The sequence below is a fragment of the Crocodylus porosus genome, unplaced genomic scaffold (genome assembly GCF_001723895.1).
Source record: "Crocodylus porosus isolate Cpor-Errol unplaced genomic scaffold, CroPor_comp1, whole genome shotgun sequence".
In the NCBI taxonomy this organism is placed as follows: Eukaryota; Metazoa; Chordata; order Crocodylia; family Crocodylidae; genus Crocodylus; species Crocodylus porosus.
The window spans coordinates 50,401,173-50,418,369 of record NW_017728906.1 but is presented as its reverse complement, the minus strand read 5'-3'; the positions used below and the strand labels follow the sequence as shown (position 1 = coordinate 50,418,369).

At 43.9% G+C, this 17,197-nt stretch overlaps 1 protein-coding gene across 1 annotated transcript in view; it reads right to left on the bottom strand.

Annotated features, from left to right (window-relative positions):
* Nucleotides 1–17,197, bottom strand: part of CFAP47 (cilia and flagella associated protein 47) — a 734,432-nt gene that overhangs the window by 197,052 nt on the left and 520,183 nt on the right. Inside the window, exons 52-53 of the mRNA XM_019528459.1 lie at nt 13,272–13,447; nt 9,730–9,837 (exon numbers count right to left, since the gene is read on the bottom strand). Coding sequence (XP_019384004.1) covers nt 9,730–9,837; nt 13,272–13,447 — 284 coding nt within the window. The remainder of the gene's footprint in view (nt 1–9,729; nt 9,838–13,271; nt 13,448–17,197) is intronic.

Below are 17,197 nucleotides of genomic sequence, written 5' to 3'. Positions count from 1 at the left end.
GGTTGGCCTTCCTGACTGCATCTCCACACTGCCGGCCCATGTTCATCTCGGAGTCAATGATGACTCCAAGATCCTTTTCCGCCTCTGTACTGATAAGAAAGGAGTTCCCCGGCCTGTAGGTATGGTGCTGGTTTTTCCTCCCCGGTGCATCACTTTGCACTTGTCAGTGTTGAATCCCATCCTGTTCTCATCCGCCCACCCCTGTAACTTGTCAAGGTCTGATTGCGGCCTATTCCTCCCTTCTAGTGTGCCCACGTCCCCCCACATCTTAGTGTCATCAGCAAATTTGAACAGGGTGCTTTTTACCCTCTTGTCCAAGTCACTGATGAAGATGTTGAACATTGAGGGCCTGAGGACCGAGCCCTATGGAACCCCACTGCCCACATCCCTACAGGCTGAAAGTGACCCATCTACCACCACTCTCTGGGTGCAGCCCTCCAGCCAGTTGGTGACCCAATTGACTGTGTGGGTGTTGACACCACAGTCCCCCAGTTTCTTAATAAGAACAGGGTGAGAGAGTCACAAGAAGATTTTTGTAATGGCTTGTAATAAATGTAGCTTCTGTCCTGTTTTAGATAAATTTATTCCTCCATCATTATGTCTCTTCTACTTCATATATGAATTTAAGCAAGAACTGTGACTAACATTCATTAACTGGGTTATGTTTTCAGGTCTGAGTTTATGCTTTACCATTATCTTGGACTTTCAGTCTTATTAAATGACTGAATTCACTGTGGCCCAGTAGGGGCATTAAGCAAATGCCTAATACTAAAAAAGTACCATAGAAATGAAAACCCTTTAAAAAAAATTTTTTAATTGTACATTGACATCATTAAGTGTCTTTGCTGTTCTATTTGAATTGGGAAGTTAATGAAACATTTGACAACATCCCTAAATGGGTAGATTAATATGAATAATTTATTTGTTGATTATACACTTTGTGTGTTATCTTGAAACCAAAATGCACAAAAGAGATTGCCAAGGGAAAGTACCGCTCCTATCTTCTCTACAGGAATTCTGAAGGGGGATGACTTGGTACTGGTATAGAAAGGTGCTCTACCACCAGACCTTGCTGCTAACCATCCTCAAGCTCTGCTGCTTCACCTTCCATATGCTGAAGGTATACAAAGGCCCTCCTCTTGACAAGGTACTGTGGACAGATTAATAGAAACTGTGTGTGACACCAACATTCCATTAGCCCAGCAACACAGAAGAAAGGCAGTGTCAGTTGCTGGGTTATAGAAACAAGTGTTTTCTGTTCTCCTACGTCTCTGTTCCTATTTGTTCCTTTTCCCCATCTCTCTTGCCCTTCCTCAGCATAATCACAAATATATTAAAATGGATAACTTGTATCTTTCACATTACAGGAGACCCTCACCATTCATTGAGGATGTATTCTGGAGATCCCGGTGAATGGCAAAATCCATGAATACTGATAGGGCTCTGTGACAGGGGTGCCACTTTTGGAGCCCCTCCGGCCACACAGCTCCGCCCCCCTGTAATGGGCCGCCCGCCCGCCAACTCTCTCCTGCCATGCCTTGATCTTATTTATAAACGATGGATAATTGGAATTAGCGGGAAGCTGCCCATTCGTGTGCGCCCCGATGACGGGGGGTGCTGTCTAGAGCTCCTTTACCTCCCCTGCACTGCAGCCCAAGCCTCACCGATGGTGCTGGTGTAATCTGTCCTGGGCCATGTTATTATGCCACGGCCCGTTGTCTGCCTTTGGGGCCCCTTGCCACCCCTTCTCCCTCTTGGGGTTACTGCGCCCCTCCTCACTCTGAGCTCCTCACTACCCCCCCTAACTCCAGGGCTCCTCAGTGCCCCCTGGCTCCAGGGCTCCTTGCTGGTGCCCCTTTCCAGTGCCTCCAGGCTTGCTGTGCAACCAGAGCCCTTTTACCAGTGCCTCTGAGCTGGTCATGCACCTGGCAATGCCCCCGCTGGGCCCTGTCTTGAGCTTCCCACACTTCTCGCCCCCTCTGAGGCCTGTGTCATGATTCTCATGCTTGTGCCGCGCTTCCCGTGCTCCCTCGCCCTCTCGGGGCCTATGCCGCGCTTCTCGCCCTCTCGGGCCTATACCACGCCTCTCGGGCTCCCTCGCCCTCTCAGGGCCTATGCCGCACTTCCCGTGCTGCGCCGCGCCTCTCGCGCTCGGGGCTCAGGTGGCCCATAGCCGTGCCTGGCCCCCTGACCCTTCCTCCGGGTCATGCGCCCCACTGGGCAGCTGCCCTTGCGGGCTGGGGTCCCAACCCCACACGCCGAGCGCTTCTCCGGTGCTCTCCCACCGTGCCCACAGTGGCACCAAACACCGTGCCACCCTGACACCGCTCGCTGTGCTGCTAATGGGTACCAGGAACCCCCAAACTACTGGGGAGCCCCCGTGAGGCCTCCTCACTCCCCTACAGCCTCACCCGGTCCTCCGGTATAACCATAACTAAACCATGAGCCAAACGGCTATAATACAAACACAAGAAGCCTCCTGGCTTGTAACCCAAAGTCTGCACTCATTCAGCTCTTCACCAGACCCCATCTCATCATGCGGCCAGTCAGGGCAGCCAGGCTGTAACCCTGGACTCTGTCTGATCAGCTCTCCCACCAAGCTCCTGCTCCTGTGGCTTCCAGGAGGGAACTGCCTCTGGCCTTAGCCTTCTCTGTTTATAAAGGCCAGGCCCTTCCCCCTGGTGGTCAGCTGACCCACTCTGTTACCATGGTAACTCTTACCTGCTGCCCTGCTGAGTGGCAGCTTAGCCCATTCACTACCATTCAGTAGCAGGCACCCTAGTGCCCTGCTACAGGCTCTCTGTCAGATACCACAGCCGCCCCCTGCTCCTCCCTTGTGAGAAGCTGGAAGTGCAGGGCTCCCCTGCAGCAGCTGAGGACTGACTGCAGCTGCCTATAGGGGAGAAGATGCCACCTCCCTCCCTGTCCCCGGCGCTCACTCTCCACCCAGCTGGCTCTGGCCTCCCCTCCACCTGCCTGGCTCTGCTCTCCACGGCTCTGCCCTCTCCCAGCCTGTGCAGTACTCTGTGCCTGGCTTACACAGAGGCAGGAGCTCAGTGCAGCACTCACCCTGACCCACCCTGAGCACAGCTGTGCCATTGGCACGGTGCACCCTGAATATTCAAATCGGTAAATAGCAGATTTGCAAATAGCAAGGGTTTCCTGCATATTATATATATATAGTTCACTAATGGTCACATTAGTGGTGTGTCTATGTGTGTAGGGTAAAAGTCATATCAGAATTATAGAAATGTAGGGCTCAACAAGGACCTCAGGAGGAGATGTAATCCAACTGCCTTCTCAAAGCAGCACCACCCCCAATTATGCCATCCCAACCAAGGCTTTCTCCAGCCAGGTCTTAAAAGCCCCCAAGGACGGAGATGCCACTACCTCTCTGGGTAGCCTGCTCCAGTACTCTACCACCCTCCTGATGAGAGAGTTTTTCCTACTATCCAACCTAAACTTCCTTTGCTGTAACTTAAGACCACTTTTTGGGCTATCATCTGCCACCATTGAGAACAGTTTAGCTCCATCCTCTTTGGAACCACCCTTTATGGGGTTGAAGGCTGCTATTAAATCCCCCTTCAGTCTTTTCTTCTCTAGACCAGAAGTTCTCAAACTCTGGTCCACGAACCACCACTGGTCCGTGAGCTCCATTCAGGTGTTCTGCAGAAAGTTTGTGGAACAGTCGAGAATATCTGTACTTGTAAGGTAAGACTACTGATACTAAAATATGAGTTGTGTGCTTTGATTTGTAGAACAAAAAAAGTTTATTAAGTTGTCTGCTGACACGCTTAGCAATTTTCAAGTAGTCTATGAAAAAAAAGTTTGAGAAACACTGCTCTAGACTAAATAAGTTCATTTCCCTCAGCTTCTCCTCATTGGTCATGTGCCCTGACCCCTAACTGTTTTAATTGCCTTTTGCTGGACCCTCTTCAACTTGTCCACATTCTTTCTGTAGCAGGGGACCCAAAACTGGACACAGTACTCCAGATGTGGCCTCACCAGTGCTGAACAGAAGGCAAAAATCACTTCCATTGATCTGTTGGCAATGCTTCTACTAATGCAGCCCAGTATGCCATTAGCCTTCTTTGTAACAAGAGCACACTGTTAGCTCATATTCAGCATATTGTCCGCTGTAACCCCCAGGTCCTTTTATGCAGAATTGCTGCTTAGGTAGTTAGTCCCCAGCCTCTACCAGTGCATGGAACTGTTCTGTCCTCTGGAATCCTAGCCCTACCTTCCAGCATATCTACTACTCCCCCCAGCTTAGTGTCTTCTGCAACTTTGTTGAATGTGCACCTCACCTCATCTTCCAGGTGGTTGGTGAAGATTTTGAACAAAACCAGCCCCAGGACTGATTCTGAGGGCACTCTACTGGCAGCCAACTAGACACCAAACTATTGATTACTTCCCTTTGAGCCTGATGATCCAGCCAGTTTTTTTAATCCATGTTACAGTCCAGTCATCCATCCCAGACTTCCTTAGCTTGGTTGCAAGTATGTCATGAGAGACCTTATCAAAAACCTTGCTCAAGTCAAGGTATGTCAAGTCAATTTCTCTCTCCACATCCACAAAACCAGTTATCTCATCATAGAAGGCAATCAGGATGCTCAGGGATGACCTGCCCTTGATGAATACATGCTAATTGTTCCTAATCACTACCTCCTTCAAGTGCTCAGAAATGAATTCCTTGAGGACTTATTTCATGATTTTTACAGGGCCTCAGATAAGGCTGACTGGTGTGTAGTTCCCTGGATCCTCCTTCCTCCCTTTCTTAAAGAAGGGCACTATATTTGCCCTTTTCCCATTGTCTGTGACCTGTCTCAATCACCATGATTTTTTTAACATAATGGCCAGCAGCTCTGCAATGACATCAGCCAACTCCCTCAGCACCCTCAGGTGCATCACATCTGGGCTCATGAACTTGAATACATCCAGCTTTTCTAAATAATCCCATACCTATTCTTTTGCAACTGTTGGCTGCTCAGCTCCTCCCCAAACCATGCTGCCAGATGCAGTGTGAAGCTGACCTTGCCTGTGAAGACTGAAATAAGAAAGGCATTATACACTTTAGCCTTTTCTGCATCATCTCTCAGTAGGTTGCTTTCCCCCATTCAGTAAGGGACCCATGCTTTTCCTGATCTTCTTTTTGTTGCTGATATACTTATAGAAACTCATCTTATTACCCTTCATCTCCCTTGCTAGCTGCAACTCCAACTGCACTTTGAGACTTTCCTGATTTGACCATATATATGACCATTGATTGACACTACTCAGCTACTGTCAAACATGGGGAACAGGCTTGGAAGGCACCCAGCAATATTTTTAAAAAAACCCCAAAACTTAATTCAAATGACTTTGTCGAAGTCAGTGTTGCTTGCCAAACTATTCTCAAAAATTCCAAAAAATATGTACATAAGATTGAATTCTATATTTCATTAACAAAAAACTTTAGCAGCTAGACCTGGGAAGAGTGCCCTTTAAACTAAATATCAGAATACACTGAAAGTTGTGACACATTAAATATTGATTCATTAGTGCATCTGCAAACATAACAATCTGTTTCATTTATAACTTCACGTTCATTTTGAGGTATTATTTTTTATAAACAAAATATCAAGCATGCATGATTTTCATGGCGTACTCAGCATTATGTCAATGTAAATTAAAAAAAAAAGCATACACAATGCAAATCCCTGAGGTGAGGCAACTTCACATAACCTACCAGAGAATTACCTCGAAAAAATCCCAGGGTAAAACTAATATAACAGATTACATTGTTTTAGGTTTCATCTGTCTGTTTGCGTCCCAGGGCAACTATTTGCTTAATGTGAAATATGTATTACCTGATAACTTGCCACCTACTAATGAGATGCTGTAATAGCATCTACAACCCAAGGGTATGTTTTTCCATTCCAGATCTCAGTGTAGTTTATACTGCTATATCAACCTGAGATAAATTACACTTACAGCGCAAGTGAACCTTTCTCCACGTTCTTTCATTTACATGTAAATCACAAATGCAATAATTCAATGAACAAAGATATCTGGAATATATTTTTACTTTAAAGACTATGTCATTCTTATGCAGTTTTATGAACAGACATAATATATACATGTGTACATGTGTAATGGGACATATTATACAAATAATTTTAAAATTGCATTTCTTTAAAATATGTACATCAAAGTAATAAACGTAACTACTTTTAACAGATTTGCAGACGTTAGGAATTCACAGATTCATAGATGTTAGGGTCAGAAAGGACCTCATTAGGTCATTGAGTCCAACCCCCTGCCCTGGGCAGGAAAGAGCACTGGAGTCAGATGACCTCAGCTAGGTGCTTGTCCAGTCTCCTCTCGAAGATCCCCATGGTAGAGATCAGCACCTCCTTTGGCAGCCCATTCCACATTCTGGCAACTTTTACTGTGAAGAAGTTCTTTCTAATGTCCAACCTAAATCTGCTCTCTGTCAATTTGTGGCCATTGTTCCTACTTACTCCAGGGGGTGCCCTAGTAAATAGAGCATCTCCTATTCCCTGCTGCCCTCCCCTGATGAATTTATAGGCAGTCACAAGATCACCTCTTAGCCTTCTCATGTGAAGGCTGAAGAGTCTAGGTCCCTCAGTCTGTCCTCACAGGGCCTTGCCAGTGGCCTTCCTCTGAACCCTCTCAAGATTCTCCGCATCCCTCTACAAATGTGGCCTCCAAAACTGGATGCAGTACTCCAACTGCAGCCTGACCAGTGCCGCATAGAGAGGAAGCATCACCTCCCTGGACCTGTTCATCATGCATCTGCTAATGTATGATAAAGTGAGGTTAGCCTTGTTGATCACTTTGTCACACTGATGACTCATGTTCATCTTAGAGTCAATTGTGACTCCAAGATCCCTTTCTACTGCTGAGAAAGTCATTCCCCAGCCTGTAAATGTGTTGGTGGTTCTTTTTGCCCAGGTGCAGCACTTTGCACTTGTCTTTGTTGAACTGCATCCTATTTCGTTCTGCCCATTTTCCCATGAATCACTTTAGCTTTTGATATAGTTGTCATGACCAATATTATTTTAAATCATCTAATTTTTGTGACAAATAATTAGAAAATATGTATCACATATTATTGAGATTTTAAGATATATATGTCTTTAAAGAATACATACATATATATGCATACACATATATATATGAATCTGTGTGTGTGTGTGTTCATAGATTCATAGACTGTAAGGCCATAAAGGACCTTGAAAGATCATCAGGTGCAGCCCCCCTGCACTGAGCAGGAAAGATAACTGAGGTCAGGTGACCCCAGCCATGTGACTGTCTAGTCTCCTCTTGAAGATTTCCAGGGTAGGTGATTGCACCATATACATATATATACACATACATCTTTAAATCTCAAGAATATTTATATTTAATAACTTTTTCTTGACCACCTGGTAGAGCAATGAGGATAAAGTACATTTCAAAGTATTATTTATACATGTGTTTCACAATTGGTGTTAGAAATCTGAGTTTATGTAATATTTTTTCTTAAATATTTCTTCCTAAGGTATTTCTGCTATTTGATTTTCCTTGCTGTATATTTTTTTCACGTTAACTTGTACTAAAATATCCCTTTAAAATACATCAACATTTCTTTATAGGATATAGGTCTTTATATAAGGTAATACCCCAATCATCTGAAAATTTATTCATGGAAAAACCTTTATTTATGCCGAGTTTAATGGTGTTATTTACATGTTTAAACCATGCTTAGTTTGTAGGTAGAACCCCAAATTCTATCAAAGAATAAAACTGTACAAAATGTCAATGAAACTACAAGGATTTTGTGTAACCCTCTCTATAAAAATGGCACTGTAAAAAACTTATAAAACCAAAATACGTAGTATAATTATAATTAAATTTTATAGACCTACCTAACTTTCCCAACAGATACTTTAACTACCTTTAAAAGGTTCATATTTCAGGGTTTCATTTGGCAAATTATTTTATTTATTCATGTGACTTCTACTTACTTATCCACAGAATTCTCTCCAGTTCACAGAAGTTAATCACATAAGTAAAGGTTTGCATGATGACACAAGACAGCATTACTGGAAGTTGAGGCTTAACGGAGAGATCAGTGATAAGGACAGCAAGATAAATAAAGAAATAACAGCTTCAAAGGAGGGAACTGCTATGGGTCCTTGCTGAACAGAACGTTGCAAACAAAATAAAATCAAGGCTAGGAAAAAGAGATGAAGGAAACAAAATACGAGAGACCTGAAAGAGGTCTGGTCACATTTTACATTTTAACATATTTTCACAGCTTTATATCATAAAATAAACTCATTATATATCACATATAATACATGCATGTTTTTACTACATGAGATTAGGTCTTTATTTTTTTCATGATTTTTGCTCATGGTTTCCCATGTGGGTGTTTAGCAAACAGACAAGTTCATCTGTCAGGGAAGAACCTCAAACATCATATACATATACCCACATGCAAAACAATAAAAATTCTCATCTGAATAAAAAATAAAATTCAAATCCAGTGAACATGAAAAAATGCTTCTCGCAAGCATGTGTTGTACTTAATGAGCAAATCCTCTCCAGTGCACACCTTTATTATACATAGGGAAGAGAGAATTGTCATTCTGGAACAGACCAAGTGTCCTTGTAATCTTGCCGGAAATAGTTGCCAAAGCCAGATGCTACAGGCGGAAGAGCATAAAATCTTTATCTTATAGATAATAGTGCAATGAGAGGACATTTATTTTGACCTCTGAAACCTGATGACAGATGGCCTTTGCAATTTTATCCTATCCAAGTAAAACTGCAAAAGATATTTTTACTAATATGTCTAATCCCTGCCATAAATGTGTAAGTACACATACACATTTTGTTAAGTAACAGATGCAGCTTCTATAGCAAATTATCAAATCTTCACAGGTGAAAATTATTAAGTGAAAACACTTAAGCAGTAAAATGTCTGGATTTATGGCAATGTGTTTACCTATTCTACTTCATGTCAATTCATGTATATATTTATCAATAATTGGACAGTTATAATCTTTCTCCCATTTTCCAAAAACACTCTTAACTTCAGTCCTTGTGTTATGTTAGCAAATTATCTAATTATATAGTTGATACAGACTATGGCAATAACACAGTATGAAAATGATCCCAAATTGTGGGTGATAAATACTTTTGAAAACATGACCCAAAAACCTTGCCCATCTTGAGATTTAGAATTAAGAATTATGTTCTGGAAGGGGCAAGACAAGTAGGTCACCACTCTGTCTATCCTTGAAGAGGTCCACTTCTTGCATGGTAAAAGAGATCTTGTCATGCAAGCTCTGCAAGAGAGAATCTCCATATAGTCCACACACATATGCTGAGCACAAGTGAGCACCAGTGCAGAAAATGTATAAAGCAGACCCATGTGGAAGGTCCAGGTACAGTACTATAGTGTGGCTAGACTCTAACTTGTTATTAAATTCACCAGATTTAAAGGGTAGTTTAAAAATAAAAATCTCTAACTACTTTAATCCCATTTAAATAACTCTTCCACAAAGATAATATTATCTATATTATGTGTTTTTAAAATATTATGTGTGACAAGTCCAACTATATCAATTTAACCCTTATTTCTATTAGATCTATATTTATATAAAACTCTGCTACAGTTTTATACACCATACAGTGGTACCAATTATCCAATTAACCAAACTATGTTATACTTACTTTCCAAGCTCACATGCTATTTCAGGTAATGTAGTTGACAATGGTTCTTCAACAATCAGTTTCAGCATGTACCAAAACTCCCCAACCGCCTCTGACAGGAATATGACACTAAAGACATACAAAATCAAGCTCTGTGTGAGATGGCTTTTGACAGAAGAGAGACTTATAAAAGCAGAAATTAGAGTTCAAGAAAAAAATGTTCAACACAGTGAACCATTTTAGTAGCTATCAGTTTTCCACCAGGAATTCCTTACAACTCCATAGAAATGGCTGTGTCTAGATATGCCTATCACAAATGAACAGTGATTGTTATAAATACAAATCCATGGACTGTAAGTTTGTTTCATCTCCCTTCCTTCTTACATATGAAAACTGCCACTTTTCAAAAGTGTGGGGGGAAAAACTAGAAAGCATCTTTAATCTTACCTTATATCTACATTAGTTCACCTGAGTACTAACTTAGATTGAGATTGGGTTCACCTAATATAAAGGGTTACCCCAAGCTTGCAAATGCCTGTACAAATGGCACTGCAGTCCAGCCACTCACTCCCCCACCTGCCCCACCCACCACCTCAATGTACTCATGCCGGGCTTTCTGCACCACAACCAGGGGCAGCAAACAGCTGCACAAGTTGCTCCCAGAAGTGGCAAACTGCTGCACATGTGACAAGCAGTCAAGGTCTAGGCAGCTTAAAGCAAGCTGGGTACACCAAATGCTTATTCACACCCTATGAAATTCCATTATTTCCTAGCCATTAACAGGCCATTTCCTGGCACTTACACATCCAGAGGATGCATACTCCTAGGTATAAGAACTAACTACATATGTGTCCAGACAAGGCAGCATGGAGAGCCTCCTCTATCTTTTTCCCCTAAACACGTGAGTGGCTAGGACACTCTGGTAGAAAGCCAGAGGACCTCAGTTCTAGGCCCCTCTCAACTAGAGGATGCTTGAACCTCCTGGCCTCATGCTTTCCAGAGCCCCACTAACTGCCATTGCACAAGCCATCTAATCTCTTCTCTGGTGCTCCTTTGGAAGCTCTCCCTGAGGCCAGCCACAATAGGGTGATCTATGGGATATATGTGGGGCCAGAAGGAAGCAAACCAGAGGCATGTGGGTGAGGTGAGGTGGCTGCTGGCCTCCAAAGGAGGGGGTCCAAGGTTCTGTCTGGGCCCCTGTTCTGAGTGGAGCAGAAGCTTCCGCTCTTGCTCTGCCCTCCATCTTTTTTTTTTTTTTTTTTTTGCCAGTAAGGGGCTCAGCTTCAAAATAAGTACTACAGAAGGAAGTGAATAATGGCTGACCTCTGGTGTGGTGAGTAGAGTTCTGTGATAGGAACAGAGAAGTCCTGGTTGACATATGAGGGCAAAGAGGGACATAAACCCACGTATTTTGGACTCCTGAGGCTAGTTTGGTAGTCACAGCTTTGACTGACTTCATTCTCAGGTGTTCAAAGCTGCTACTCATCCACAAAGGCGCTCACATATTAACTATGATAACTACTACCCAAGTTCAGTCTACATAACTACATAGTTACATAGAGTTGTCCTGGCTATATGTCCATGAACAAAATTCCCCTGGGCATATATGTGCCAAAAATGCCTTACAGATTACCTAAACATGGCCGTAAAAGAACAGACTGTCATCAACTGTGTAAACCTCAGCTCTGCTAATCATCAACTTCTCTGTAAACACAGATACTAATTTTTATTCATATGTCACTGGCACTATGAGCCAGCCTATGTATTCTAGTCTTTTAATCCCATATAAAAGAACATGGATGCATCTGGTCTGGATAATGTCTGTCTGCAGTTTCAACCTGTAGGGGCTGTGTTTGCCAATGAAACACAGACCTCAAGTTGTTCCAGGATGTATAGGCAAAGAGCTGATTTACAGCCAGGGTAGTAAAAAGGTATAGATCAATTTTTACTTCTTTGTAAAGGTCTCCCTTATACAAACTGCAAGTTAGCTGAAGTCAAGATCCAGCTAATAGGTATGTCATGTCAAAACAGTGGTGCTCAATCTTTTTTCTTGCCAGGCTGGATGGGTTTGTCCAGTGGCCCTGAACCAACATCTGGAGTGGGCTCAGCGGCATCCCATCCAGCCACACAGAGGGAGCTGGAAGGGGAGGGAGCAGCCTGGCCCAGTCCAGCCTGGCAAGGAAAACGGCATGGCCTGGCCTTGATCCAGCACCAACAGAAAGGAGACATGGCCTGGCCCCAAAGCAGCCATGTGTTGAGGAGGGGGCATGGCCTCACCCCAATTCAGCAGGGGGGAGTGGTGTGGCCAGCCCCAATTCAGCTGAGTCGGGGGAAAAGGGGCATGGCCTGGTTTCAATCCAGCCATTCAGGGAGAGGGGTCATGGCCCGGTGACAACCTAGCCATGTGTGGGGGGAGAGGGCATGGCCCAACCCTGATTCAGCAGGGCCTGGGGAAGGGGTCATGGTTTGCCTTCATTCCACTGGCAGGGGAAGGGGCATGGCCCAGCCCCAACTGGCCACATGGAAAGGGGCCATGGCCTGGCCCAGATCTGGCTGTGTTGAGGGAGGGAGCATGGGAATTTGGCAGCAGGGGAACATGGCCACTGCTCCCCTGGTGCCAAATTTCCCAACCCATGGGAAGCCACACTGGCCAGATGAGATGCCTCCACAAGCTGCATTTAGCCTGTAGGCTGGAGGTTGAGCATTGCTGGGTTAAAGAAACATTTATTTAATGATACTTGGCAGTATTCGGGGAGGTTGGGGGGGGAAGATAAATTATAAGAACAATTTGAACTACTGCCTTAAAAATAAACAGAACTATTCATTTTGGTGATGCAAACCCTAGGTTTTCTTCACAGATCTGGTTCCTTCCTCCCCAGTCATACTATAACTGGGCCAACATAATCAATAGGTATTATCAGGAAATAAGGAACCTCGTTCTCAGTAAGTATTTCTGTCAAATAATGCCTAATTAACAGTGCCCTAGCTAAAATTCTTACAACTGTGATGTTCAGTAATCTGCTTTAAATAGTCCAAATGGGCACTAGAGTCAACGATTGCAACTTTGAAAGTAACACCAAAAGGCCATCAATCTTATTCTAATTATCATACTGCACAGACTCTTCTAGATTTCCAGTGTGATGAAACATCTTTAATTTAAATCCTTTTCATTTTCATAATGCAGATCATTCCTAATTAATGGAGAATTCTGAAGCTAACTTGATTTCCATGTAGTGTTAAAGGTTCTTCACCTATTTTTAGTGGAGTTATTTTAGCTTAGTTCCCCTTCTTCACAAACTTGGCACTGGGTCACTCCCTGCATGGTGAGCTAAAGAATGGCAAAATTAACTATTCATTTGAAGAGTATGTTCTGAGGTGGAATTTCTAATATCAAAATCATATCATGAGAAACTGTAGACATAATTCTAGTGATAGCTATTCACCTGTCAGTTAAAGAAAGTGGTAGGCTTGGGTAAAATATATGTCTGAAGTCTAAGTGACTTTATGGGATCAAGGAGTGATGCTTCATAATATTTAGTAAGTGTTAATAGTTTGGATCTTACCTTCCATCTGAAGTGCCAATTACAGCTGGTGAATACTTCATTTCATAGAGAAGAGTTTCTTTTGGCTTAAGAACAAGAGTTGTTTCTCCACTAAGTGCAGCATCCGTTAACACCACGTTTAACTGGAGACTTTCAGCCATAGGATTAGTGATAGGAATTTCAATTTTAGTAGTGTTCTAAAAGCATAAAGAGAGTGAATAATTGACCTTTCAGTGTCAACAGTTTGTAACAGATGATGTAACGTTGATGCTACTGAACGTCACATAGTTTGCAACTTAATAAATAGATTAAAGCCCAGTCGTTAAAATAGAGTACTTTCAGCAAGACTAAACTTACAAGAGGTAGCTAGTCATGTTACTTCTTATTACAATTAGTAATCAGGAAACCTCAAAGTCTCTCTGGCCATTTCCCCATATTAACAGGCTATATAGGAAGGATAGGCAAAATATGGCCCATAGGCCAGATCCCCCACCAAGGGACTCTGTCTGGCCTGCTGTGGGTCTGTTGGCCCCATCCAGCCCAGGGATGAGGGGCAGCTTGGTCCATGATGCATGAGGACATTCCACTACCCGTGGGGTGCACGGTGGGGCAGAGATGGTGCAGCAGCCAGACTTGGCTTTCTGGAAGCCCCCATGGCAGCAGCTTTCTCTGCCTGGCTGCCACTGCCAATGTCTCTGCTGCTATCATTGCTGCCAGACCTGCTGCCCAATGACCCCAGCTTGTGTTCCTTCACCCACCATTGGGGTGCTGAACAGAGTTGGGAGGTGGGATCTCCATGGAAACTGGGCCAGGACCATCGCATGCAAGGTGCACTAGGCTAGAGAGGGGGATAGGATGAAGCCTCAGGTGAGGAGTGGATCATGGCTCTGACCTGGGTCCTGGCCCCATGCTGTCACCAGCCCCCGCCTGCCCATCCCATTCCCAGAAGTCAGATCAACTGACCTCCCCCCACCACCACCACCCTACCTCACTGGCTGGGTCAGCACACTTCCCCTGACCTACAATAGCTTATCAAAACTTTTTAAGTGGCCCTCCAGCCCAAATAATTGCCCACCCCTGCTATATAGCCTAAAGCATGTGGGACATCATGAGCACTAGCAAAACAAAATAAAGCAGTGTCTCTCAAACTGTGGAGCAAAAAAAGTTCCTAAAGGGGATGTACTGGGGCAGATGGAAGGAGAGGAAACAGCAGCAATTTGAGGCGAGAAATGGAAGCAGAAAGTGGCAACATATCACTAGCAGAGAAAGCACAAGGGCATATCAGTGGTAGCAATCAGCAACAATTGGAGACAGGGGGAATCAGTGGCAACTGATGGTGAGAGGAATCACTGATGGGGGATGTCTTGGGGCATAGCTGTCTTAATTCAGCCAGACACCAAGCGGGGGGGAAGCATGCGGCTGGACATGGAGCAGGGAGGTGGGGACAGAGCACAGGTGGGTGGGGACAGAGCACCACTGCCTCCCAGAAGCAGGGCCAAGGCAGAGTAGGGGAGCTCACCAGGCTGGGGGTGAGGGCAGGGGCACCCCTCTGCAGGGCAGGGTAGCTCACCAGGCTGGTATGCAGTGGCAGCTGCCACCGCATGCAAACTCCCCACCCCACAGAGGGGCGCATCTATCTACCCTCTCCCCACCCTGCCCTGGCCCTGGTCCTGGGAGGTGGCAGTTCTCCATCCCCTCCCACCCACGCATACCCCCAGTGGTACATGTACCCCTGTTGACAACCCCTGATTTACAACATATCTACAACATAGGGAGAGGAAGAATATTGCATAAAATACCTGTTTCCCTCTAGGGCTACTTTTGGAGCAGTGTAATAATGCACTGCCCTTTATTTGGGGGTCACTTCAAAAGACACAACAGAGTGCACAGTAATTTTGGTTCCATCTGCCCTAACTGAAAGGTTTATTTTTTGTGTACTATAGAATATTTTATTCGAGAAAATTCACTATTTGCAAATAAGCATGAATCCATATCAGCTTTTACATGTATTGCACACATTTCCCCAAATTAATATTTTCTAGTATGGCGCACACATAATACACATGCCCTTGCTTTTGTCTCTGTCCTTTCACATCCAAACACTTCCAGTGTGCAGGACACACATATTGGATGTAAGACAATTTGGACCTCATGATAGACTTTGACCCAGGCCTTTAAATGGAGCTTTGTCTTTTGCTTCTGAGGTACACTAATTAGTATCACAATTACTGATTGTGATACTCATAATTTGAAATGAGATGAAAATAAATATCTAAGAAATTTAACAATAAAGAGTAAAAAGTTCAACCTGAAATATTTTATATTCCACACACAGCTGTCTGGCCCTAGTTTCATCTTGGCTGCTATTTAGCAAACTCCTTTACATTTAGAGAAAACTGCTATAGGGAGTGAACATACATAAAACACATTTAATGTTCTACAGATGGTTGGGTTACACCAACAATTTAAATCATTCAAGTGCCTTGCATCGGTACGATGCAATTTAAATTTGCAATAAAATATTTTAAGGCTGAAATTAATAGTTTTACTGGTGTAAACAAATTTCTAAATCTATTTACCATTTTATTGCTAAAGGCTTCATAAATGAGACACTCTAAAGCACCTGTATGTTGTGCTTAAGGAATGTTTTTAGGGTAAAGAGGGAAAATTTTTAAGTCTGTTTAAAAAGAAGCTACCAAATATTTTTGAATCACAGCTGATGGAACCTTGGCTTCCAGACCACAAGTCTCCCCTTGGGTTGGGAAATTTGGTGGCGGGGGAGCAGTGGCCATTAATACAGCCATGCTCCCTGCCCCACAAAACTCACAATCCACAAGCCCTGCATGGCCTGTTGGAGTCGGGCTGTGGCCCCTTCCTACTGCACAGAGCTGAGTGATGCCCCACTCCTTCTCCTCTAGATCAGGGCCAGGCCACACTCCCTCCCTCCACATTTTTTAGTACACTTGAACTTTTCCACACAGGTAGTACACTTGAACTTTTGCACATAGGTAGAAGTAACACTAGTAAAAGTCAAAAGACTTCCACCTGGTCTGAGGGAGGTGCTTCTCAAACAGATCCAAGACATCACTTACCAGAGGAGACACAAAAGAACCAAAGCAAAAATAATTCCCATGCAGTTTAATGGTAGAGTATTTGCAGTGTTCATTTGAAATCAGGCAGAAGGCTGGGCAGGGTGGCACCTTACAGACTAACTGTTTCAGAGGCATAAGCTTTTGTAGTGACCACCTTCTTTTGCCTACAACAGCTTATGAATCTCTGAAGCAGTTAGTCTGTAAGGTGCCATCCTGCCCTGCCTTCAGGTTTACAGTAGTTTAATTAGAGTCACACTTTGGGGAAAATTCCTATTTCACCTTTTTGTGCTTAAGTCTAGGGACAGAAGTTAGACATAAACCAGTTTAAGTGGTCAGAAACAGGTTGTTACCTGTAACAGAACAGAAGTTCAGTGAACATAAACCACTTTGAAAGGGCACAGACAGAAGTGACAGTTTTCACCCAATCTGGCCATGGAAAGCAGTTTATAGCTGTGACCAAATATAAGTGAATGGCTGTAAACAGCTTCAAGAATGGCTGATCAGGTACAAATCCGACCCCTCATTGCAAGCAGGATCAGATGAAAACATTGCATAACAGAGTGTTTTGCATAACTTTTGTCTGCTCTGTCTCCCACCCTGAATCTGTTTTCAGAATCGGAGGGTGGGGGAAGTGAAGGGAGTGGAAGAAGTTTGGTCTGGGAGTTTTTCAGCCCCTGCTGGCAGATGGGGCGGGTGTATTGGAACCCCCAAAATGCCCAAAACTCAGATAACCCTGGGTGGATTTAGTATCAGACTTAACTGATTCAAGTCAAAGCAGTTAATGGAACTTCTGTCCTTGGTCATAGTTTCATAGTTTCTAGGGTCGGAAGGGACCTGAGCAGATCATCTAGTCCG